General features: G+C 33.8%; 1 protein-coding gene across 1 annotated transcript in view; it reads right to left on the bottom strand.

The window, feature by feature from the left end:
• Nucleotides 1-22,212, bottom strand: part of Tll1 (tolloid like 1) — a 192,398-nt gene that overhangs the window by 68,809 nt on the left and 101,377 nt on the right. Inside the window, exons 4-8 of the mRNA XM_076852346.1 lie at nucleotides 21,286-21,438; nucleotides 20,644-20,761; nucleotides 15,185-15,363; nucleotides 10,653-10,758; nucleotides 5,014-5,138 (exon numbers count right to left, since the gene is read on the bottom strand). Of these exons, the coding sequence (XP_076708461.1) occupies nucleotides 5,014-5,138; nucleotides 10,653-10,758; nucleotides 15,185-15,363; nucleotides 20,644-20,761; nucleotides 21,286-21,438 (681 nt within the window). The remainder of the gene's footprint in view (nucleotides 1-5,013; nucleotides 5,139-10,652; nucleotides 10,759-15,184; nucleotides 15,364-20,643; nucleotides 20,762-21,285; nucleotides 21,439-22,212) is intronic.

Genomic DNA, 22,212 nt, shown 5'->3' with positions numbered 1-22,212 from the left:
AAAGAATCCTAAGTAATCATCTGATAAATTATAGTAGGATAAGTTGTTGAAAATTTTTAAAATATATTTTTGTAGCAACTGCAGAGCCAAGCCTAAACACACTTCAAGTCAGGGCACATTATCAGCTCCTGGAAGCCTTTCTCATCCAATACACAGCAGATCAGCTACTCCTGTTCCTCCCTTGCTATCTGTATATAAATTCTGTGTTCCCTTCCATGTCTGTAACATCCAGTGCAGTTCCCATCACATATGAAAGCTGTTTCTTTCATTCATTCATTCATTCATTCATTCATTCATTCAAGTTTCTTGAGCTCCTAACTTCTATCGGATTCCAGATACCAGGAAGAAAAGCCCAACTCTGATCCTTGAGGAGCTTACAGTCAGTGTGGGAAATGACAAGTAACTGACAATCATGAGAGTAAGATACAAAGACAAGGATCGAATAAGGCATTTACCACTGCAGGAGTCCTGGAAGACCAGGGCATTTTTAAGTAACAGGATTTCAACAGGTGGCATTTATGGATGGTTCTGTCTGACAGTAGAGACCCAAAGCAAGGAATACCACAGAGGCTAATGGATGTAGGGTGAGAAGTTAAGTTCTAGGGAAATCAGTATCTAGACATGAGGGTGAGGGAAGAGATGTGGGACAAACTTTGAAAGAAGCCTGGAGAAGGAATTTAACCTTTAATCCGAAGATGCATGTGAAAAGACTTGCATTTTGAAATGTCCCTTGGACAGCAGCATGGCCAGAAAACTGAAAGGATAGATGAGTAAATGAAAGAGATAAACAGGAGGCATGCCAGCTATCAGACAAGAGAGGATGCTACCCAAAATGTTCACTGTAGGAATTTGAGATTCTAAGAGAGTGGAAATAAAAGGGTGGAGATTGAGTAGGCATGAGAAGAGAGGCAGACAAGAGAATGGAGTGAGAATGATCCCACCGTCTGACTTGGGCTACTGGGGGTCCTGTGCTACCATCCACTGAAAAGGGAAGGTTTGCTGATAGATGAATAGATACATCCATGAATAAATACAGAAAAATGGCTAAGTGAATTTTTTTTTCTTTTAGTGTTGACAGTATATTTTAGCAAAAAACCATACATCTAAAAGCAATTATAGAATAATTTTCTATCTGCATTCTTGGAGAATCACAGAATTACAGTACAGAAATAACTATAGTTTAGGTAACTAAAAAAGACACCTATATCAACTTTAGAAATAAATGAAAAAAGTGCTAGAACACTTTGAAAGTTCCTATTAATCAAATTGATGCTTGTTGAAACTGGCCTTCCATTCCTTCAACCTGCACATAAATGTACATCTATACATATACACATTCTGTACATGTGTAGTTTGCATATCAAAAGTGAACTTGTGGACACAGGTTATTTGTGTTGAAGTGAATATACATATATGTTTATATTACAAGAGAGATTCTAATCTTCAAAAGCTAATTGTTACATATAAATTTATTTTATATATTTTTTTCTTAATTTTACTATGCTTCTTGAAGCTGCAGTTTGGATCTTAAGCGTTTTTCAAATGCCCTTGTGGTAAAGGATTGGTCCCTAACATGGTGCTATTTGAGAAGAGGGGGACCTTTAAGAGGTGGAGCTTAGTGGAAGGTCTTCAGGTTATTGAAAATGTGCCCTTGAAAGTGATAGTGGGACCACAGTCTTTTCTTCTTCCTTCTTTTTCACTTCCTGGTCATGAGGTGAGCAGCCACACATCCCTGCCATAATGTGCTACCTCACCACAAGTCCAAAATCTATGGGGCCAATAAATCATAGACTGAAACCTCTAAAAATATAAGCCAAAAGTAAACCTTTTCTCTTTATAAAATAATCACCTCAAGCGTCTGTTAAAGTAATGTAAAACTGGCTAACATTCTTGACAGACTTATCTATGAAAGACTATGGAGAAAATATTACCATTTATAGTTGGTCCAAGTACCAAATAATTACAAGCAAAAAGGTTATGGGATTACAGAAAAAAACTGAATGAAGAAAAAAATGCTGATTGATACCAGTGATTTTAGGAGAAGAGTACAACTTTTTAAAGATGAAAAGGAAAGTAATGTAAATATTAGAGCAAAGTAGAGAATACCCTTAGAAAATGAGAATTTCAAGAAAAAAAAGAAAGAGTTCCCAAAAGAGAGAATAAGAGAACTAATTAATCATTGACAAGAGCAGATATGCTATAACTCATATATCCTAGAAAGGATCACCTTCACAAGCAAACTGCTAATTGATAGGATAAAGGAGAGTTTAACAATGACCTAGTCTCTACCCCCATTGGATGTTTCTTGTCCGAATGGCATACAGGATACAAAGTACTATGATAGCAGGCAAGTAGCTTTGGTGGGTGTCCTTTAAGATGCCTTACTGCTTGAAAGGCTTGGAAGTCATCAGGACACAGGATTGAGCGTCTGGCAGCAGAATCCAGGAATCTATCTTATCCCAATGCTGAGCATCTCCACCTTTCCTTCCCATGCCCCTTCTGGCACCATGTGATCCAGCATGTCTCCTACATCAGTACCAGGGCTGTAAGGGATCATCTTTTTTCTTTACACAGTAATTCATAAGAAGACTTTCTTGCCTATCTATAGAACTAAGAGGAAGAAATCACAATGAAAACAATTCTAAACTATAATTTACCTCCGGAGCATCACCTTAAAATTATAGTTTTAGTCTTATTTTGAGTTTTTTCATGGTAAGTATGTATTGATAATAAAATCAAGGTTTCATACATCCATTTAATTTATACTTTGAGCATATATAAATATAATAATGGATTACAAGGTTTATGTCACCTATATATTCCCATAAATGTAACTGTTACTGTTTTAATTAAAAATATACACTGTTCATTATCTGATAAAAATTTTAAACCATTCTCTATATTATTTAAGAAGGAGCAACAGTATTTGCAGGCAGTCATATCACTTACCACTTATCACAGTCCCTAAAAGCCACAACCATGTAAATCTAACTCTATACCAGGTCAGTGTTTAGTTCAAGATTAAACTCTAAGAAATAGCTCTATAAAATGTACTTCTCCTAGAGTTTTGAGTATAACCAGATGAGAAGCAATGTTGGCAAGAAAAGTAGTCAAATATATTTTATGAACTTTGCTAACAGAAGAGTAAGAATAAGGCAAACTCCAAAGGAACATGCAGTATAACATTTATCTTTTAGTTCTCCCTTGTTCTGTGAAATTCATAAGCTGTAATACAGCAACTTGCTTTGTGTACTGCATTAGAAATACAAATTGTCTTTCTCACAGATCATAGTGCTTTTATGAGTGTGGATATACTATATTAAACAAAAGAGTGTGTATGTTAATTATGGCCCACTGATGCATTTTACACAATTAAAATCTCAAGTGAAAACTGTAATGATAGTTCTGTTAATAACTGAAATATGAAGATCCATAGGCTGAAAATTAAATTATGGTGCCATAAGTTCAATTATTTTTGTATTCTCATTGACTTTCTAAGTCAATGTGCAAATGTATCTCACAGAGCTTTTTATATATATGCGCGCACACACACACACACACACACATTTAAAGAGACAACCAAATGATATTATTTTCAAGGAATTAATTTATGTAGTTATGACCAATCACATCAACTTTCTCTTTTTAAAAGTACAAAAGCATATGTCCAATGTTGCTAGAAATTAGTAAAGAATCACCATATCCTTTTTCCAACTGGTAACTGTCTTATAAATTTATCTTTCCTATCATAAACTGTAGTAAAAAAATAAGAAAACAACCTTGTATATGTGATTTCGTATAAAAATGAGGGTTTCCTTCCGTTTCCATGCAATTTCCCTGGGGAAAGGGGGGGGGGAGGGAGAGAACGGAACAACAACAGATGAGGTAGAGAGGGAAGATGAGAGGGGAGGGGAGGGGGGATAGTAGGGGATAGGAAAGTCAGCAGAATACAACAGTCACTAATATGGTATTATGTAAACATTGTGAATGTGTAACTGATGTGATTCTGCAATCTGTATTTGCGGTAAAAATGGAAATGCATAACTCATTTGAATCAAATGTATGGAAGATGAAAAATAAATAAATAAATAAATAAATAAATAAATAAATAAAATAAGAAAACAGCACCACACAGATGTGTATATTTTACATATCTACATAAATATTTTTAAAAGGCATTATTCAAATATGAATTTAACCTAAACAACATGAAGTAAATGAATTAATTAACATTAAGTAGAAATGTCTGTAGATATGATACAGAAATGTTTATGTGCAATAGAAAAATTTTGAAGTTTTCAATATTGAATCATTAAGATACAAAAGTTTTTATGTACTCACTTACATTTCAAAGACCTCAACTTTACTCTGAAAATTTAATGGACCTAAATTTTTTTAAACTAATAAAAATAAAATTGGGAAAAAAAATAGTTTCTCACAATTTTCCTTAGCAAATGTGATTTAAATGGAGAGGAAACTCCTTTTAGCAGAAATATCAATACAATAATGCCATTGCCCATACTGAAATCATGAATGTCTAGCTATCATTTTATACACTTACTCAGTAATTCACTAGCAACATGCTTAGAAATTATTTTTTTGTAAAAAAAATAAATTCCTACTGATAAAACTTTAGTTTATACACCATCAATAATGCTCCTGGCAAGGAAAGATCCTCCAGGATCTCATTCTGAAAAGATAATCTTTTTCTGTGAGCAAGAAATAACACTTAGATACAAAATCATGATACTACTTAACAGTGTTCAGATGATCATTCTATTTGACTCTTACTCATAAAGCTAAAAGAAATAAAATATACCATTTGATTTCAAGCAACCTGTTTCTATTTATAGCTGTGAACAGTCCAGAGTTCTGTTCTATCTCATTTTGGATCACTTGAACTATATACAGCTTTTGCCAGCACAAAGAAGGACAAGAGTTAAATTCTGGCTTATGCATCTGGAAGAGCATAGTGAAGCCCAGGCATGCCTCTGTGTTTGTTTTGTGCAATACCTGGACATCTATACAGCTTTCTTGCCTGTGCAATATCTCCTTTGCTTAATCGGGTTCGCTGACCAATTGCCGGACGTATGCCATTATCATCACGGTTGGGGAGAATGGTATCCAGGAACATCCCCCTGGAAAAAAAAACAGAAGCAAACCACACCTACGTCACCAAATTAAAACTCCTAACAAACACCAGGCTGTTTTTTCCCCCCCACACTCAATTTTAATCATAGGGGGGGAGATACACCAGTTTGAGTTTTATGCAGTGTGAGGCTTTCAAAGTACTTTCATCAAGGTAGGAAAAAAAGATTCATGTTAAATGTGTGTGCCTCACGCTCAATGATAACATCCACTTTTTCCTTAGAAATGTACATCATATGTTTGTAATAATATGAAATACTTTTTTGTCTCCAACTAGACTTTTATTTGGGTCTCCTACACAGATTACCAGGTTGGAAAACAATTCTTCCTCATTAAATAAGAAAAATAGCAACCTCCAAAAAAAAAAAAAAAAAAATTGAAGCTACTGAAATTGTAAGAGTTAAATGAAAAGTTAATCTCTTTTTAGTTAAACTACTAATTTAATCTAAAGAACTGAGAAGTTCAGTATTATAACATATGTTACAAGAACAAGGAAAAACAGAATGCTGAGATTTAGATAAGACCATGCAAAGCCAAAATATTGTAATTTTGCATATGTAAATATACATATATACACACATATATATAATATAAATTTTTTCACTATGAAATAAATAAGCAAAAATAGCTTGATCAATGTCCTAATAAGGCTAAATTACAGATAATGAGTTATTTTGCATTCAAGATTGTGGTAGGAGAATTGCTATTTTTCTTAATATGTGTCTTTAATAGTCTGGTTACACTGCACTAAAGCTGCATTCTAATTTTGCAATATATATCAAACATTTATAACTCAAAAAGAAGTAGTAAGCTTAAAAGTCAAAATAGACTGAGATTATTCCAAAGAGTTGAGAAGTATGGAGTCTGTGTATATGGATTTAAAAAAAAGTGGAAGAACTGTACATAAATTTAAGAAATAGAGTCATAAGATATCTTTCAAATTAAGATAACCAATAGGACGTTCCTTTAACAGAAAAACATTTTCGGGTCTATTTAATTCTCCCATTAGGAGATATTTACTAAGCACTGTTTTAGGTCTGGGTTTATACATCAAATAAAACAGACAGAAAGTCACACCTTCATGATTCTAACAGACTAATGTCGGGAGAAAGGCATTAAACAAGATATTCATAATTGAGGTAGTGATAGTGCTAGGGAGAAAATATAAAGGTAAAATTTTGGATATTGATTGTGCGGTTATGATAGCTGGCTTTTTAAGAGGATGATTGAAAAAAAAAACTTATTTGTAATTTGACATTTTAACCAAACATACAAGAAGTGAAGGTCAGAGCTATATGTATAACTGAGAGTAGAGTGTTCCCCAAGAGAAAGAACAAGAAACACAATAGCTTGGAGATGAGAGGATCGTGAAAGTTTGAGCACCAGCCAGAGAATTTAACTCTTACCTGGAGGACAACTGTTAATCTATAGAAAGTTGTGGAAAGTTGGTAAACAGAAGAGTAACATGATCTCTGAGTAATTTAAGACTAACTTCTCTAGTTTTTAATAAAAGAAAGAGGGATGAACATTAGATTTAACTTGAATAACTCAGATAAGGACAGTGGAACTCTTTAAAAACAGATCCAAGCATCTACAAAATCCTGTGTGTATACCACCTGAGATGTGGGTGAAGATTAATGATTTGTGGGAACTGATCATTAAAAGTGAGAGTTTGCACATAGTTGTAAGATTCTCCCCTGGATAGGGAACTGCAAAGGAAATGGAAGGCTAAATTACCAGGTAGTGTTAAGAAAAGCTATTTCTAAATTAATAAAGTTCTACAACATATGAAGTCCTTCCATACTGATGTCACTATTTTCTATTTCAAAAATAAATTTATAATATTTGAAAACTTTTAATATTTTCCAGCTTTAAAAAAAGATTCCATTTTAAATGGTCAATGATATTTTGGAGGTGAAAATATTTCATCTCATATCTTTGTAATATTTTTATGAAATATTTTATTGAAAAATGAAGAGTTTTCCAGTGTGAAAACATCTATGTTACAAAATATCCATGGGCATTAAAGCCTCATTCTGCCTAAAGAAGTAATTATTCAAAAAGAGTTAAGTGATTTATTCTTGTGTTCTTTCTTTGTCATGATAAAGAAGTTAAAAATTCTCTTCCCTTCATCCTGGCCATTGAGCAAGACAGACTTTTAATGGATCTTCTCAGTGAAATCCTATGAACAGGCCTGAGTCATATCCAGTTGGGGGTATATTAACTAAAATTCATTATTCATTCACTTTAGCTACAATTAAAGAGAAAAATAGCCATGTTTTTAAATAAAATTTTGAAAAATATTACAACTCTCTTTTTAGTGAAAAATTAGAATTTTCCAGTGTGCAAATATCTACATTACAAAATATCCATGAATATTAAAACCTCATGGGTCCAGCCCTGTTTCTCCCAGATCTGCTATTGATCTACACTCATGAAAACAATTGAAACTTTTATTGACTCTTTTCGGAATCTACAAGCCTTATGAACAGAAGAAATTATAAAACTTTATATGTTTACATCTGCAGAATGAAGAACAAAAATTCTATGATCATCTCAGTTGATATAAAAACAAAAAAGCATTTGTGAAGATTCTACATGACAAAATATTTATCATGACGAGATTGTTTTCATGATACTCAATAAACTAAAAATAGAAGGAATTTATCTCAACATAATACAAGCCACATGAGAAAAGTCTAGAGTTAATATCATATTCAATGGTGGAAAACAAGCTCTTCCACTAAGATCAGGAACAAGGCAAGGATACCTATCGTCTGTCACCTTTTCTGTTCAACACAGTACTAGAAGTCTTAGCCAGAGAAAGAAGAAAATGAAAGTGAGAGGCAGAGAGAGGTAAGGAGGAGGATGAAAGGAAGAAAGGAAGGAAGGAAGGAAAGAGAAAGGGAGAGAGAAAAGAAGAAAATAAATAGAATGCATGCCAAATTTGAAAGGTAAAAATTATCTCTGTTTACAGATGCCATGTTCTTATGTGTAAAACCATAAATACTCTACAAAAACTGTTAGAACTAATAATGAAACAAAGATACAAAAATCAATATACGAAAGTCATTTCTGTGGAGTAACACAGAACAATCACAAAAGAAATTAAGTGGAAAAGTTCTGCTTATAATAGCATAAAAAAATGGCTGAGAATAAAACTAACCAAAGAAATGAAAGCTAAAAAAAAAAAAATACGGTAAGAAATTAAAGAAGAGGGGTTGGGGATGTGGCTCAAGTGGTAGCGCGCTCGCCTAGCATGCGTGAGATTCGATTCTCAGCACCACATAGAAATAAAATAAAGATATTGTGTCCACCTAAAAATTAAAAAATAGATATTTTTAAAAAAGAAATTAAAGAAGACACATAAAATAGAAATATTCTTTGTTCACATATCATATTACCCAGTCTACAATCCCTATCAAAATCCCAAAGAGATTTTTTTGCAGAATTAAAAAGAAAACACTTTAGAAATTATGTATAAACCTCAATAGAAAATGAAAAGCTGAGATAATTTTAAGAAAAGAAGTAAACTTGAAGAACTCATACTTTGACTTTTGAGGAATGATTTCAAAACATATTATAAAGCTATAGCAACCGAAATATGTGGTACTGGCATAATTGCAGAGCTACGGACCAATGAAATAACAGGGGCCAGAAATAAACTTCATATATAAAGTCAAATTATCTTTAACATGAGTGCCATAATCAAACTCATTTGGGCAAAGACAGTTTTTTTTTTTTTTAAACAAATGGTGTCACAAATCTGATTATCCACAAGAATGAAGTTTTGAAACAGAATCATAGGTCAAAGCTACTTGTCATACCACACAAAGATAGGTTGGTGGTGATTGACAGCAGGCAGCAAGAACAGAGTAGTTTTTGGGGGAAAAATGCAATGTAATGTCAAAGTAGTACAGACTAAGAGAATATGCTAATATGCTACATATGGTGATCCTTAGTAAAGATTCACCCTATGAAGGACAGAGGAGATAAATTTCTTTCACCTCCTCTTCTCTAAAGCATTAAACCCCAGGTTAATTCTAAATTATCTAATTCAACAGCATGAGAACGGTGTCTTGGATGAATGAACTGGGATGCAACGATCAACTTCTTACGTATTTACATGTAAAAATGAATTTCAAGCATTGACCTAAAAATAAAATTTTAGGGTTGATTTCAGGCCAAATTTCTGGGTACATATCTACAAAAACTTAAATTCAAATCCAGGAATGAACAGTTAGTATCTGAATAGTTATCACATTTGCACAAAAATAAATATTATATATCTTCAGAAGGTAATGACTTTTAAATCTATGAATGTTAAATATAGTCAACACTCAAATTTTTGACATTCAGACTTTTTAAAAAGATTTCTTTTTTCTTTTTTTTTTTGGTACTGAGGATTGAACCCAGGGGCACTTAACTACTGAGTCACATCTCCAGCATTTTTTATATTTTATTTAGAGCATTCAGCATTCAGGGCATCATTAAGTTCCTGAGCTGGCTTTGAACTCATGATCCTCCTGCATCAGTCTCTCAAGTTGCTAGGATTATAGGAATGTGCCACCTTGCCCAGATAGAGATAATTTTAAAATGTTTTCATGTATTAAGGGGTCATTAACGTGTATTTTACTTTTTACCAAGAAATTTGTTTTTAGAGCATAGGAATACATTTGAATATTTTTCTCTTTTTCCTAATCTGGTTTTTAAAAATAAATGTTAATGAAATGTGACATGGACATAAGTGGGCAAGAAGAATGAATGGAAATGGGCAGGAAGGTTAGTGTAAAATTGGTGTATATGGGAAGAAGGGATGAAGGAGGTCAGTGCTTAAATTCTTCCAGATCCTTACCTGGGAACTATTTGCTTGATGGCATCATCTTTAGAGTAAAGTAGATCAAAACTCAAATGTATTACCTCTTTAAAAACAGCATTCAGTTACTAATGGAATAAATTTAAGGTTAGCAATTGATGAACTGTAATTCTCAACTACGTGGAAGTAAAATATCTTCTTAACCTTCTTCTTTGAGAATCCATCTAGTAATATCAATTTTTGACCATAAATGGTACTTGAGTACTAAAAATGAAAACCCACATTACAAAACACTCTTTGTAGAGAATGTAATTCAAACTCAACAATAAAGTAACCTGTTGCTTTAGGAATGCCTCAATTTCATCAAGCAATGCTTTGCCAATTTAATGTGCTGATTAGTTTGGTAATGGTTTTAATTGCACTTTCTTTTATAATTTAAGAATATAAAATTGTTTAAATCATTTTAAAACAATCACTTTAAATTTATAATTTGGATAGGTAATGTCAAATGTCTTTTAAATGAATGTCTGCTATTAGCTCTGAATGTTAATCATTATTTTTCTACTTTCTTTCTGACAGGAGGCAGCAATATTGGAAGATGGTCTGGTTCTAATATCAGACATAGCTTTGTGAGAGGCCACATGGAGAAAGGGATTAAAAGTCAAAAGGTATAACCTGAGACTCCAACCTTGAGAAGGTGTTCCTGGCATAGTGCATGATGCTGTCAAAATCGTATCTTTCGCCAAGGGAGTTTACTTCTCCAGGCTCCATCTTCAGAAAATTGTACTCTTGACCTATGAATCAGGGATAAACAAAAGCACAGAAGCCTTTTAACTAAAAGAACATAAGAGCACTTCCTAGACCTGCATCTGCTTTTGACTAAATGATTGATCTTTTTGCTGATTGTATTTACATACCAACTCCCAGGCGTGTGCAAAAATCACTGGCACTCCGATATCATATTAAAAGAGCAAGTTGCAAAAGAATTGAATTTGAACAATGAGTGCAGTTCTGCAGAAGGGAAATTACCAGAAGCATATTTTGGGTTTGTTTTCTGTGTATACTTGTTAACACCGCATCATATTTGTTTCTTTAAAATCATACTGCTTCTCTGGGTACAGGAGAAGTGATTGTAAAGTTATGCTTTTATTTAATGCGTTTCCCATCTTTTTCTCATGACTACATTTGCCAGGACCCACAAAAATTATCTGACTATTTGCTTTAGATCCTTTCTAAGAAACGCTGTGGGAAGATACAAAAACAATATTAGTATAAACACAACTCTGAGGTTATAGCTACATGACTTCATCATTGGTGATAAAACAATAGCAAATCTACTTTCATTCAAAAATAAAACAAGGTTCCCCTTGAGGAAAAAGAAGTTTCTACTTTGACAGCTTTTGAATCAAGAATAATATGCTTCAGAACTTTTTTTTTTTTTTTTTCCTTTGCACATCTGCTATCTTAACTTCAGGACATCTTCAATTTTAAGAGATTTTCGACTGCCTGTCTGTACCTTTTTAGGCAACATTTTTTCCTGAAATTTGACAAAAAAAAAAAAAAAAGAGTTAAATACATGGGTCTACATCAATAGTTCCCAAACCAAAGAATTTCTTTCAAGAGAATTTACATTTCAATGATTCCCTTTTCACTATTAAATTAGTCGAAGATGATGCAAGTCATGTTATTTATATAATTTACAAAGCTTTGAAACATTTTATTTAAAGGTGAAGTACTGGAATTCCAAATTCACATAGGGCTGGGAATGAAACTATTATACCATTATTATAACTAGGTTTTTAGTTCCATGCCATATTTCTATTAAACATAAAAATATTAAATCAAAAGTTTTCCAAAAGGCAGTAAAGAAATCTAGTGATTTCACAACATAACATCTCTCTTACGTGATGATGAAACCAATACTCATTTGAGCATAAGGGATGAAGGAAACAACTTGGATCCATAGAATCCATGTTCTAGGCTAAAGTGTTTTAGTCCATCTTTGAATGACTTCACACCATAAATAATTTTAAATTAATTATCTAACCTATATAGTGAAATATATATTCCACAAATCTCTGATATGTCTATGTGTGTTAGCAAACATTCTTAAAAATTATCCTGAATTTTCATTCAAATTCTTGTCTTCCTAAGGAATTTTCAGCATATTATAGCATATCCCATTCTAGAGGGAATTTTCAAAAAGCTATAGACCAGATTTTGTGACCATCAACAAGATTTCAATTTAGAACACAATATGAGAATAGATTCTCTAGCTAGAGCAAAATTTCACAAATTTTCTGAAAGTGAAACATAACCAACTTCAGAAATGCATTTCCCTGCATATAACTTATCACTTACACATGTGAAACAGAGAGATTTGCTAGTTAAAAAGAACATAGCCACATACAATCCAAACAAAATAAAATTAGACTTGCTTCTTGCAAGAAGGGGAGAATCAGTGATAGAAACAGAGCGACCCACACTTAACAATTAAAATAAATGGTAGCTTCTTTCTTGAAGGTATCTTCTAATATAAATTTGATCCTCAAACCAATTTACCTCTTATTCATAGTCACCAATTTTGCATGTAAATATGAAACCAGCATTTGTTTTTATTACCCATAGCTCTTGAGAAACACCTGATCTTAAGTCTCTGAGTTAGGGAAACTCATAATTTGTTGATAACTAATTTGTTGAATGCTTTCAAACTGGTATTGTTCTGATACAGTAGTTCCAATTACTCAAGAAATCCCTGGAAATATCTTTTATTTTCAGTTGACCTGAATGTTTAGTCAAAAAAGTATTTGATCAAAATTTTCCTACTACTATGTCAGGTGTTAAGGTATCATAATCTATTTCTTAATGATACCTATACATTTTTCCTTGTTTTAGGTAATATTTATGTTGAATAAGAAACCTTCTTAATGGTAAAATCATTTTTGAAAGTTATGTACCTTATAAGAGTATTTGGAGGAGTCCACATAATATTTGGCAAATAGAAAAAAATAGCTGTGTTTAATAGCAAGCTTCTCATTTATTCGATAGTTGAATGAATTTTCAGAAATATTGTTTCCTCTAAGTTTTTCTCTCAATGATATAAAACATAAAGATGAACTTTGATGGCTGGTTCAGGCCAGGGCTTCTATTTGGGGGAGTATAAATTTTCCTTGCTTGTCTTTAGTATCCAGCTCTACAGATCACTTTGTCATTCTTGAATTGATTTCCTCACTTGGCTTCTGGAACATCACATTCCACTGATTTTTTTCTTTTACCTCTGAGAGGACACCTTTGGCCTTCTGGTGGACACTCTTCTAAAGGTTGCTCAAATCTTATTGCTTTCCATTTTCTATGCTCCACTTTTCTCCTCTTCTCCCTCAGTTTTTCCCTAGACGGTCAAATCCACTACAAAATGTTTATCTCCAGATACATACTAAAGTCCAAACTCACCTTTCCTTTATCTAGAAAAGGAGGATCATACAAAGGGTCTTTGAATTGAGGGATGTGTTGAATGGAATCAGTATTTTTTATTTCTTTTTCTCAAAACCAAGCCTCTTCACCAGCGTTTCTTTTTTCAGTTGATGATACCACAATTCATCGTGTTGTCTGAAGATAAAGCTTTTGCAGATCTTTCTTTATGTTCCTCTTAAGACATTTTAAGACTCTCTTCTTCCTCTTGCCCTGTCCTACCCTAACTGAGAACACAGCCACCCCTCAAAAACTACTATTTTGACTAATAGGTTTCCCTGAATTGAGGCTCATCTTCCCCCACCCCCAATTAATGTTTATTACAGGTTACAGAATTCCTCTTTTAAAAATCTTGGGGTATAATTTCTCATTTTTCTAATTGTACAGATTGCAGAATCACACTGGTCACAGAGTGTGATTATACCCCAATGATTCAAATGTATGAATTGCCAAGATCATTGTAATGTCATGTGTAGCTAATAAAAAAATAAAATTAAATTAAAAAATCTTAACTTTCTCTGTTTATAATCCTTCACTTATTCCCCAGTAGCTACAGGATACAATCTAAATTTCTTAGATTCACAGAAAAGATTCTCCACCCTCCCCAGGTAGCTGTCAACTAACTCTCACTCATAGTTCAACGTGCCACCACAACAGTTAAGTGAAAAGGCTCGTGTATTTTCACCCTAGAAATTTGACCACTTTTCTGGTCCACATGCAGTAAATATTTCTACTTTATTTCTAAATTTCAGTTTTTTGTGTGACATCTCTCTGGATTTGCCAAGGTACGTTTGTTACAACTTTGCTTCTTTTCTGCAGTATTCTGCAGTATGCTCAATGTGACAGGTACTTTTCTTACTCACTTGAACTCATTTGTATAGATAAAAAGTTTTGTGTTTTCCATGACAGTAACTTTCAATGTCTAATAGTGCCTCAGCATTAATTGGTACCAAATATATAATGAGCAAATAAAGAAAGCAACTCTGAATTATAGAAAATGATAAGAATTTCAACATTGATAACTTAAAATTGCCCATGAACAAGAAAGTAAGATCACATTTTTTATTTTACTTTTGCTAAAAGTGCATACTACCTTATAAAAAATTCCAAACCACAAGATTTTTTTGGGGGGGTGGGGTAGAGATGGAAATGTACTTACTGATCTTTGCAAATGTGAAAGTTAAGTAAAAAGTTTTATAATGATGCAACTATTATATACCAACTCTTAAAAGAAAATTAAAATTTAATTCTAAATTATATTTCAACTACTAAAAATATTCTTAATAGTCTGTCTTTGGTAAAGTCAAGTTTAAGAGAAAAATCTCAAAGAAACTATGTAGACTATCCTGGAAATGACTCATTTCACTGGAATTTTCTTCAGAAATTATACATGATAAATGTAGATTCCTGTGGTTACCGTGCATGTCATGGCAAACCCTGGGTTCTTTCTAAGTCTTACAAAATAAATTATAGATCTAAAGCACAAAAACAGTTCAAATAAAATAATCATTTAATGATATTAGTATATTGTTCATAGCTCACACCCATTTTTGAAAAAGTACAGAAAGAAAACAGCTAAGACCTTAAGAAACAAACAAAGCCTACAAATGCAGGAAATTTCAGTCTCTAAGAAGAAATTAAAAATATAAAACCTCCAAGAGTGATTTTTAATCAAATAACATATTGACTCTGCCACATATTGTACACTGTTTACAAAACATAATAATTTTACACACCCTAAAAATCTCTCACCTGGCTGAATGTTTTCTCTTATGATGGTTACGTGGTTGTCTCGATCTGGTCGTGTGTGCTCATGCCAAAAGCCGATCACATGGCCCAGTTCATGAACAACGATCCCAAACTTGTCACAGTTCTTTCCAATAGAGATTGCCTGGGGTCCATTTCCCCTCCGACCTACGTAGGAGCAGCATCTATAACAAAGTAGAAAGTGGAGATGTTGGTGGAAGAGAAAAATGGATAAATTACAATATGGTGGAACTTTTGTGAAGAGTTGTGTTGAACTATAGCACAGTGGTACATGCCTGTGATCCCAGTGATTCTGGAGGCTGAGGCAGGAGGATCGCAGGCCAGCCTCAGCAATAACCAGGCTGTTTCTCAAAATAAAAAATAAAAATCATTGGAGACGTGACTCAGCAGTTGGGCACCCCTGGGTTCAATCTCCAGTACAAATAAATAAATAAATAATGTAAGGAACCAGGACGTGGTCTCTCATTTGACACTCTATCTGCAGTGCCCAGGCTCAAAACTGAAATTTAAATTTTTGTTCATTATAAGTCACCAAGCCTATAGTGTTCTCTTATAGCATCCAGAATTGTCTGCAAAAACTGATGAAAAAAAAAAAACACTGACAATAGATAATAGTTCAAAGAAGTATTAGATTTCTGTGATTTCTGTCTATTGTTAAGACTAACATTTGAGTGTGATTTTTTTTAATCTCACTGTCTAAAAGAATCTCCTGCATTATCAGAAAAAAAAAATGTGAAACACCCAGGAACACCTTCCTGCAAATCATCATTGAATTTTTGATATTTATATATTTATAAATGTATATACATAGAATATTTTTCTATCCAAAATAGAAGTTCTATTTATTCATTTACATGTGTGTGTACACATGTATGTATGAATGCATAACAGTCTGGAAGTCTCTTATCCACACACTCTATAAATAATAAATACATTGGACACTCTTTAAAATGAATTTTAGGTGATTAAGAATAGTAACTATAATTACAAATGCAAACAAAATCATATCTAAAACTTTGATAATCAGGTTTGAATTGAAATAGCTCATCTATAGGATGTTCCTCCTAAACAGCATTAGAGAGCACTAAATAATTGGTCTTAAGTAGTTGGGAACTTCAGTGCACTAGACATTGTCAAACATCTCTCTGATTTATTAAATTAAAAGAAAAATTGTCAAAAATTAATTGCTCAAAAGATTAAAAAGAATTTTACAATTTTAATTTCCAGGGTAAGTACATTAGATGGTGCTTTTGATTTTGCACAAATATAAATTCTTGTGTCAGTCTCTTTCTTCCCCAAATTATTTTTGTAGGTTTTTAACTTATTTATTCATTTACTTATTTATTTGTTCATTTATTCTAATTAGGTTTTAAGTGTCTACATATTTTAACTGAGTTAGATGAACTCATTAGTACTCATTATGTGTAAATCTAGTATAGCAGTAAATTAAGCCTAATAAATCAGTAAGTAATAGAAAAGAGAAAATTGGTGGGGAAGGTGAAAATCTGAATTGTCTTTTTGCCTTGAGAATTTTCTTTAATATTTTAATCCATATATACTTATTACATACTCAAATATTTATTACATACCTAATAAGTAATAGATATAGAGAAACAATTTTTGTGCAAATATCATAGAGATTGAAACTGAAATATTTGATACCTTAAGGCAGTAGTATTGAAACTGAAATATCTGATGATTATATAACCACTAAATTACTCACATTGAGTCATTTCTGCTGGTTATAGTCAGAGAAGACAGCACTTTGCAAAACAAATTCTGGGAGACAGTAAAGCAACGTGGTCAATTTATTTAATCCTAAAACACCCTTTTAGCATAATTTTACCCATAGCAATTTCCTATAATAAGATGGGATTTCATAATGGAAAGGAAAAATAGGTTTCACACTGCCTTATTCATGAGTTATTATTTTACAGTGGTCCTGTGAAACAAGAAAAATGTGGTGCTTTGATCCCTGACTAACTAGAGCTCTTAGGGACAAAGAATTCTACATTCAGATTAACTAAATATGTACTTAGACAAATATTAGGCATGGAATGATAGGGTAACATGCAATTTAGAAAAATGTGATTTAATCATACCCAAACATTATCTTAGTTTCTAATGTAATCCAGGTTTGAAGGCATTTTCTTCAATATGGCTCTCAAATTTTTACTTCTCATTTGTGTGCCACTTTTACAACTTGACCATTCTGTGGTCTATCTGGTACCTCAAGAAATGCTTTCAACACCCATAGGAAACTCTCACCTCTCTCTAATCATAGGGAATGATCCAAGTATACTATTCCGTATTTTCACCTTGGTTTGGTAGACCAAAACACTTTCCTGTAAGATAATCCTTTGGGACATATCAACATTAAAAGTTTGGAATGCCTTCTACCTTTTCATCAGCTATATTTCCAATTATTTTTAGTTTAATCATTACATTTTTTTAATAACTCCTTTCTTCATCCTTCCTTCCTCTCTTTTATTCTTATTTTCTATGATAAACTCCTTTAAAAGGCCACTAAAATTTAAGTGCCCAACATTAGAATGGGGTAGTCATCAGGACAAGAACCTTCATCTCTTTGCTTCACTGATTTATCACAAGGATTTAAAGCAGGGCTGGTCCAGAGATAGCACTATTTGTCGAATACCAGGCTCAAATAGTCATCCAACTTTCTTAATGTCTGCATTTGTACAATAATAAATATTTCAATTTATTGTGTTCCCAGTTTTCCTCTCCAAGAAACCTGATCTACCTTCTCACCTACCCATCTCAGTTAAAGAGAGCTCCAACCTTCCAGACTCTCAGGCTGAGTAATGCCAGGATTCCTGAATCCTCCCTCTGTCCTCCAACAGTCAATCCTGTTGGCTCTACCTTCAGCCTATATCCAGAATCAATCATCTTGTCATTGTCTCCCTTGTTAACACCCCAGTCCAACCCTGGAATCTCACATGGAGTGTTGAAATCATGTACTAACTGATGATTCTCTCTGTTCTAGCCTTCCTGCAGCAGTTTTCTTAGCACCAAGATGCTTCCAAAGCATCAAATCAGATTATACTATTCTGCAATAGCTCTGCGGTAAATTGTGTCAATGGTTTAAAATATCCATTACCCTTCTCTAACAGATGATTATATTTCCCTACTCCACTAATGCTGGGTTTGGTCATGTGGTTTGCTCTGGACAATGTCACAGAAGCCCAAATTGTTTGTGTCATTTCTGGGGAGAGTCTTTTAAGAGCCAACACATGGTTGACCATACTGTCTCTATCGCATCTGCTGGAGGGAGAACAATGTGCAGAGAGACTGGATGCGAGAGTAACACCGCTGTAACGCAGCCACAGCTAAGCCATCGTGGGCAAAGAAATAAAAGTCTATTGGTCTAGGCCTCTGAGATTGAGGGATTCTTGTTTGCCATAGTATAAATTTGCTAATCTAACTAAAACAGGTTCTTTTAAGTCTTTACAAAGTACAAGATCCTAAACAATTTCCGCACACAATCTCTTACCACACAGAGCTCATCTCTTACAACCAGTCCTCCTGTCACTCCATCGACTCCAGTCATGCTTACTTCCTTACTAGTACTGCTTTGAAAATGCAGACAAGCTCTTGCTTATCACTCCTCCTCAAGAACTCGGTTCTCCCAGATACCCAGTTGCCTCTTTACCCTAAGATTTTCAAGTCTTTTGACAAATGCCACCTCCACCCCACTTTCTTTTTTTTTCTCGTTAACCTGTAGTTAATGGTATGTTTTATATTTCACTCATTTCATTCCTTCATCTCTGCATCTCCACCCTAGAATGTAAGCTCTATGGGCACATAGGACTCTCTGTCTGACACTCCTGTTATCTCCAGCCCCTAGAACACAGCCTGGCATATGGTGGAACACAGTAGATATTTCTTTAAAGAGCAGATCTCAGATGTGCAGGAGGGAGCTAAAGATTCAGCCCACAGCCTCTCTCTCCAATTTTCCATTCATATGATTCTAATTTTTACCTAATAAACTTCTGAGACATTCTTCTTCCTGCTTCAGTTAGCTCATCTCTGGTGTTTGCAAATAAGAATCTTGACTATCACACCCCTCAATCTGCCTATCTATGTCCTCCTTAGAGAGAATGCCTTATGTTCAATGTTAACATCCCAACACATAACTATGGAAGTAACACAACATGGGAATTCAATATGTATATCATAAATTAACTTATTCTAATCTGAATAACCAAATACCACAGCATTTATTTAGTTAGTGCCACAGCTTTGATGACATAAAAGACCCAATATGAAATCCAATGAGAGTGTTAAGTGTTTGACATACACATATCTTATTCTCATTGGCCCTAAACACTTTGTACAACACCAACTTCCAAACTTCTTAATAATTGAAATGATTTTTTATGAGACTTAAAGGTAGCAACACCATTCCAAAAGAATGATAAAACCACCAGTCATGGTGGCCCACACTGTAATCCCAGTAGCACGGCTCAGGAGGCTGAGGGGGGAGGATCATGAGTTCAAAGTTAGCCTCAGCAACTTAGTGAGCTGGGTAGGTGGCACATGCCTATAATCCTTAATGGCTCAGGAGGCTGAGGCAGGAGGATCAGAAGTTCAAAACCAGCCTTATCAACTTAGGCCCTAAGAAACTCAGAAAGACCTTGTCTCTAAGGTTTTATATATATTATAGCTAGGGATGTGGCTCAGTGGTTAAATGCCCCTGGAATCAATCCCTGGTACCAAAATAATAATAATAAATAATACTGAGGTTCATTGCCACACTGCTGTAAAAATAACTATTAAAATATATCTCAGCATTTTCACAATTTACAGAAGCCTTTTTGAGGTTTGTTTTATTAGTGCATTATAGTTATACATAATATTAGAGTTCATTTTAATTAATTATATAAGCATGGAACATATTATTTTTGAGAAAGTAGTTGTTATCCTGCAAGAAGCAAATCTGGAAAACACTACTGTGGGAGGGAATATCTAAGAGTCTCAGAAAATGTAGAATCTTGCTCTGACCAATACATTTAGAAAATAATTCTAGTTTGGCAGCAAATTGATGAGGCAAGACAGAAGAACAGCCCAGGCATGGGATGCTGAAGATGTGAGCAAACCAGGGCACTAACATGGGACGAGGTAAAAATAGATTTCAGAGGAAGCACACCAGAAGCACAAGTATGCTCAAGTTCTGAACTTGGATGTGTGGATATCAGCAATGCCACTGTTAGAAAGTGGTGTGGTGGAGGGAGCAACCCACTTGCCCTACAGGCACAAAATTCTGTGGTCCTAGAATATATTCATCTAATATATAATATTTTCTTATGTAAAACTCAGACTTTCTCATGGCCAAAGTTCTATGCACATATTAATAAACAAATCCTACTTGTGGAGTTTAATTCTTTTTTCCATCTGAACTTCAATCATTCCCCGGTTCTACTTACCCACAAGGCCTATAAGTGAATACAATGTAACTCTCTTCATCACCTCTTTCAATGAATGTCACGCAGGTGTGCTTTTCCCAGTGCCTCATGGCCTGCTTGAACATGGCTCTCTGGCTGCCTGGGAAAAAAATGGCACGACTTTAATACAATGGTGTCCACTCCAGGGAAGAGTGCTTTGTGCTGGCTCCTCTGTCCTGAGCTAGGCGGGCAATTCAGAATGCCATTGTTATCACTAAACAAAGAGTACTAGCTTATAGCACCCCAGATGAGTCATTATTAAGAATCAACACTCACTTTATAATCAGAAGTCAAGGCTCTCTATCTCTACAAATATGTGTGTACAAGGCTCTATAGATGGTGTATACATTCTTCCTGTCAGTTGAAGAGAGATCAGCTTCCAGATTTAATAGGCGCATTTGAAGCTCAGTTTAAAAACCAGAACATTTCTTTAGACTCTTAGGGCAAAGACATTCTTTTCCAAGTTTCAGAGATATTCTAAGCTAGTAACCTAGGTTAAGGGAGTGTTTTTCCAAGTTTGATTGAATACTATGGTTGCTATATTCCTATTCTATAAAAATGCACACTTAATCTGCATGGTAATTGTGTTTCTTTATCAAAACAGACACTCTGGGAATATCTTACCAGTAAAGTTGCCTCCTATAACATAAGGAATAACACCTCCAGGCCATATTCTTTCAGTTCTTGATGTAGCAGCTCTGGGAACTCGATTTTTCTCATTTTGCCCTGAGAATTTTAGAGGTACTTTTCCCTTAACTGTGGTGTTTTGCTCCAAGCCTGCAGTGACATTTAAAACATTCTGTGAAACAGAAGTCCTCTGTCAGGGAATCATTTACCTCTTAAAGGACAAAAGTTGAAATGTCTTATTTACATATTTGAATAAATATGCCTGAAGTCAAAATTCATTTTTAAAAAACTTTACTTATATTACATAGCTTAGAAAAGCACTAAAATATTTAAGTATTTCATATCCAAATACTGTTTCTTAATGCTCTATATGAATTTTGAAGAATTTTCATACAACTGTATACAGCAGGTAGAATTCACACTGGCGTATAAGCCATAGAAAAATGGTTTTATATTTTCTATTTTACTAACTCACTACCAATTCTCCCAAAAATAATAAAATAGATATTGTTTAATAAAGTCATGTGGTATTCAAGACTCTTCTTATTCTGGCTAAATCCCTCATACTTTAAATCAAAATTAATATTCTATAATATGGTCTAAAATTATGAACATTACATTATATTGATAATCAACAAAATAACATAAAGACAGATGTGCTCTTGACTCCTGGGGACACTCAGCCATCTCCATTCCAGTTTCCCCTGAATTCTTCTCCATGTATCAGCATGACTCAGAGGTAGGTCCCTCAAGAGCAGGCTCATATAAAATGCATTCTCTCTGGAGCAGCTTCCAAGTCTAGTCTTTGACTTTTCTTGGTGGTCTTTCATAATAGTTTCAGTTACTGTTTTGTTTTTCATAAATTTACATGATTTTTTTATATTCATCTATCATTGTTGATACAAATGCTTTTTCACTAGAATA

The sequence above is a fragment of the Callospermophilus lateralis genome, chromosome 4, assembly GCF_048772815.1.
Source record: "Callospermophilus lateralis isolate mCalLat2 chromosome 4, mCalLat2.hap1, whole genome shotgun sequence".
NCBI lineage: Eukaryota > Metazoa > Chordata > Mammalia > Rodentia > Sciuridae > Callospermophilus > Callospermophilus lateralis.
This window is presented reverse-complemented; position numbering and strand designations above follow the sequence as displayed.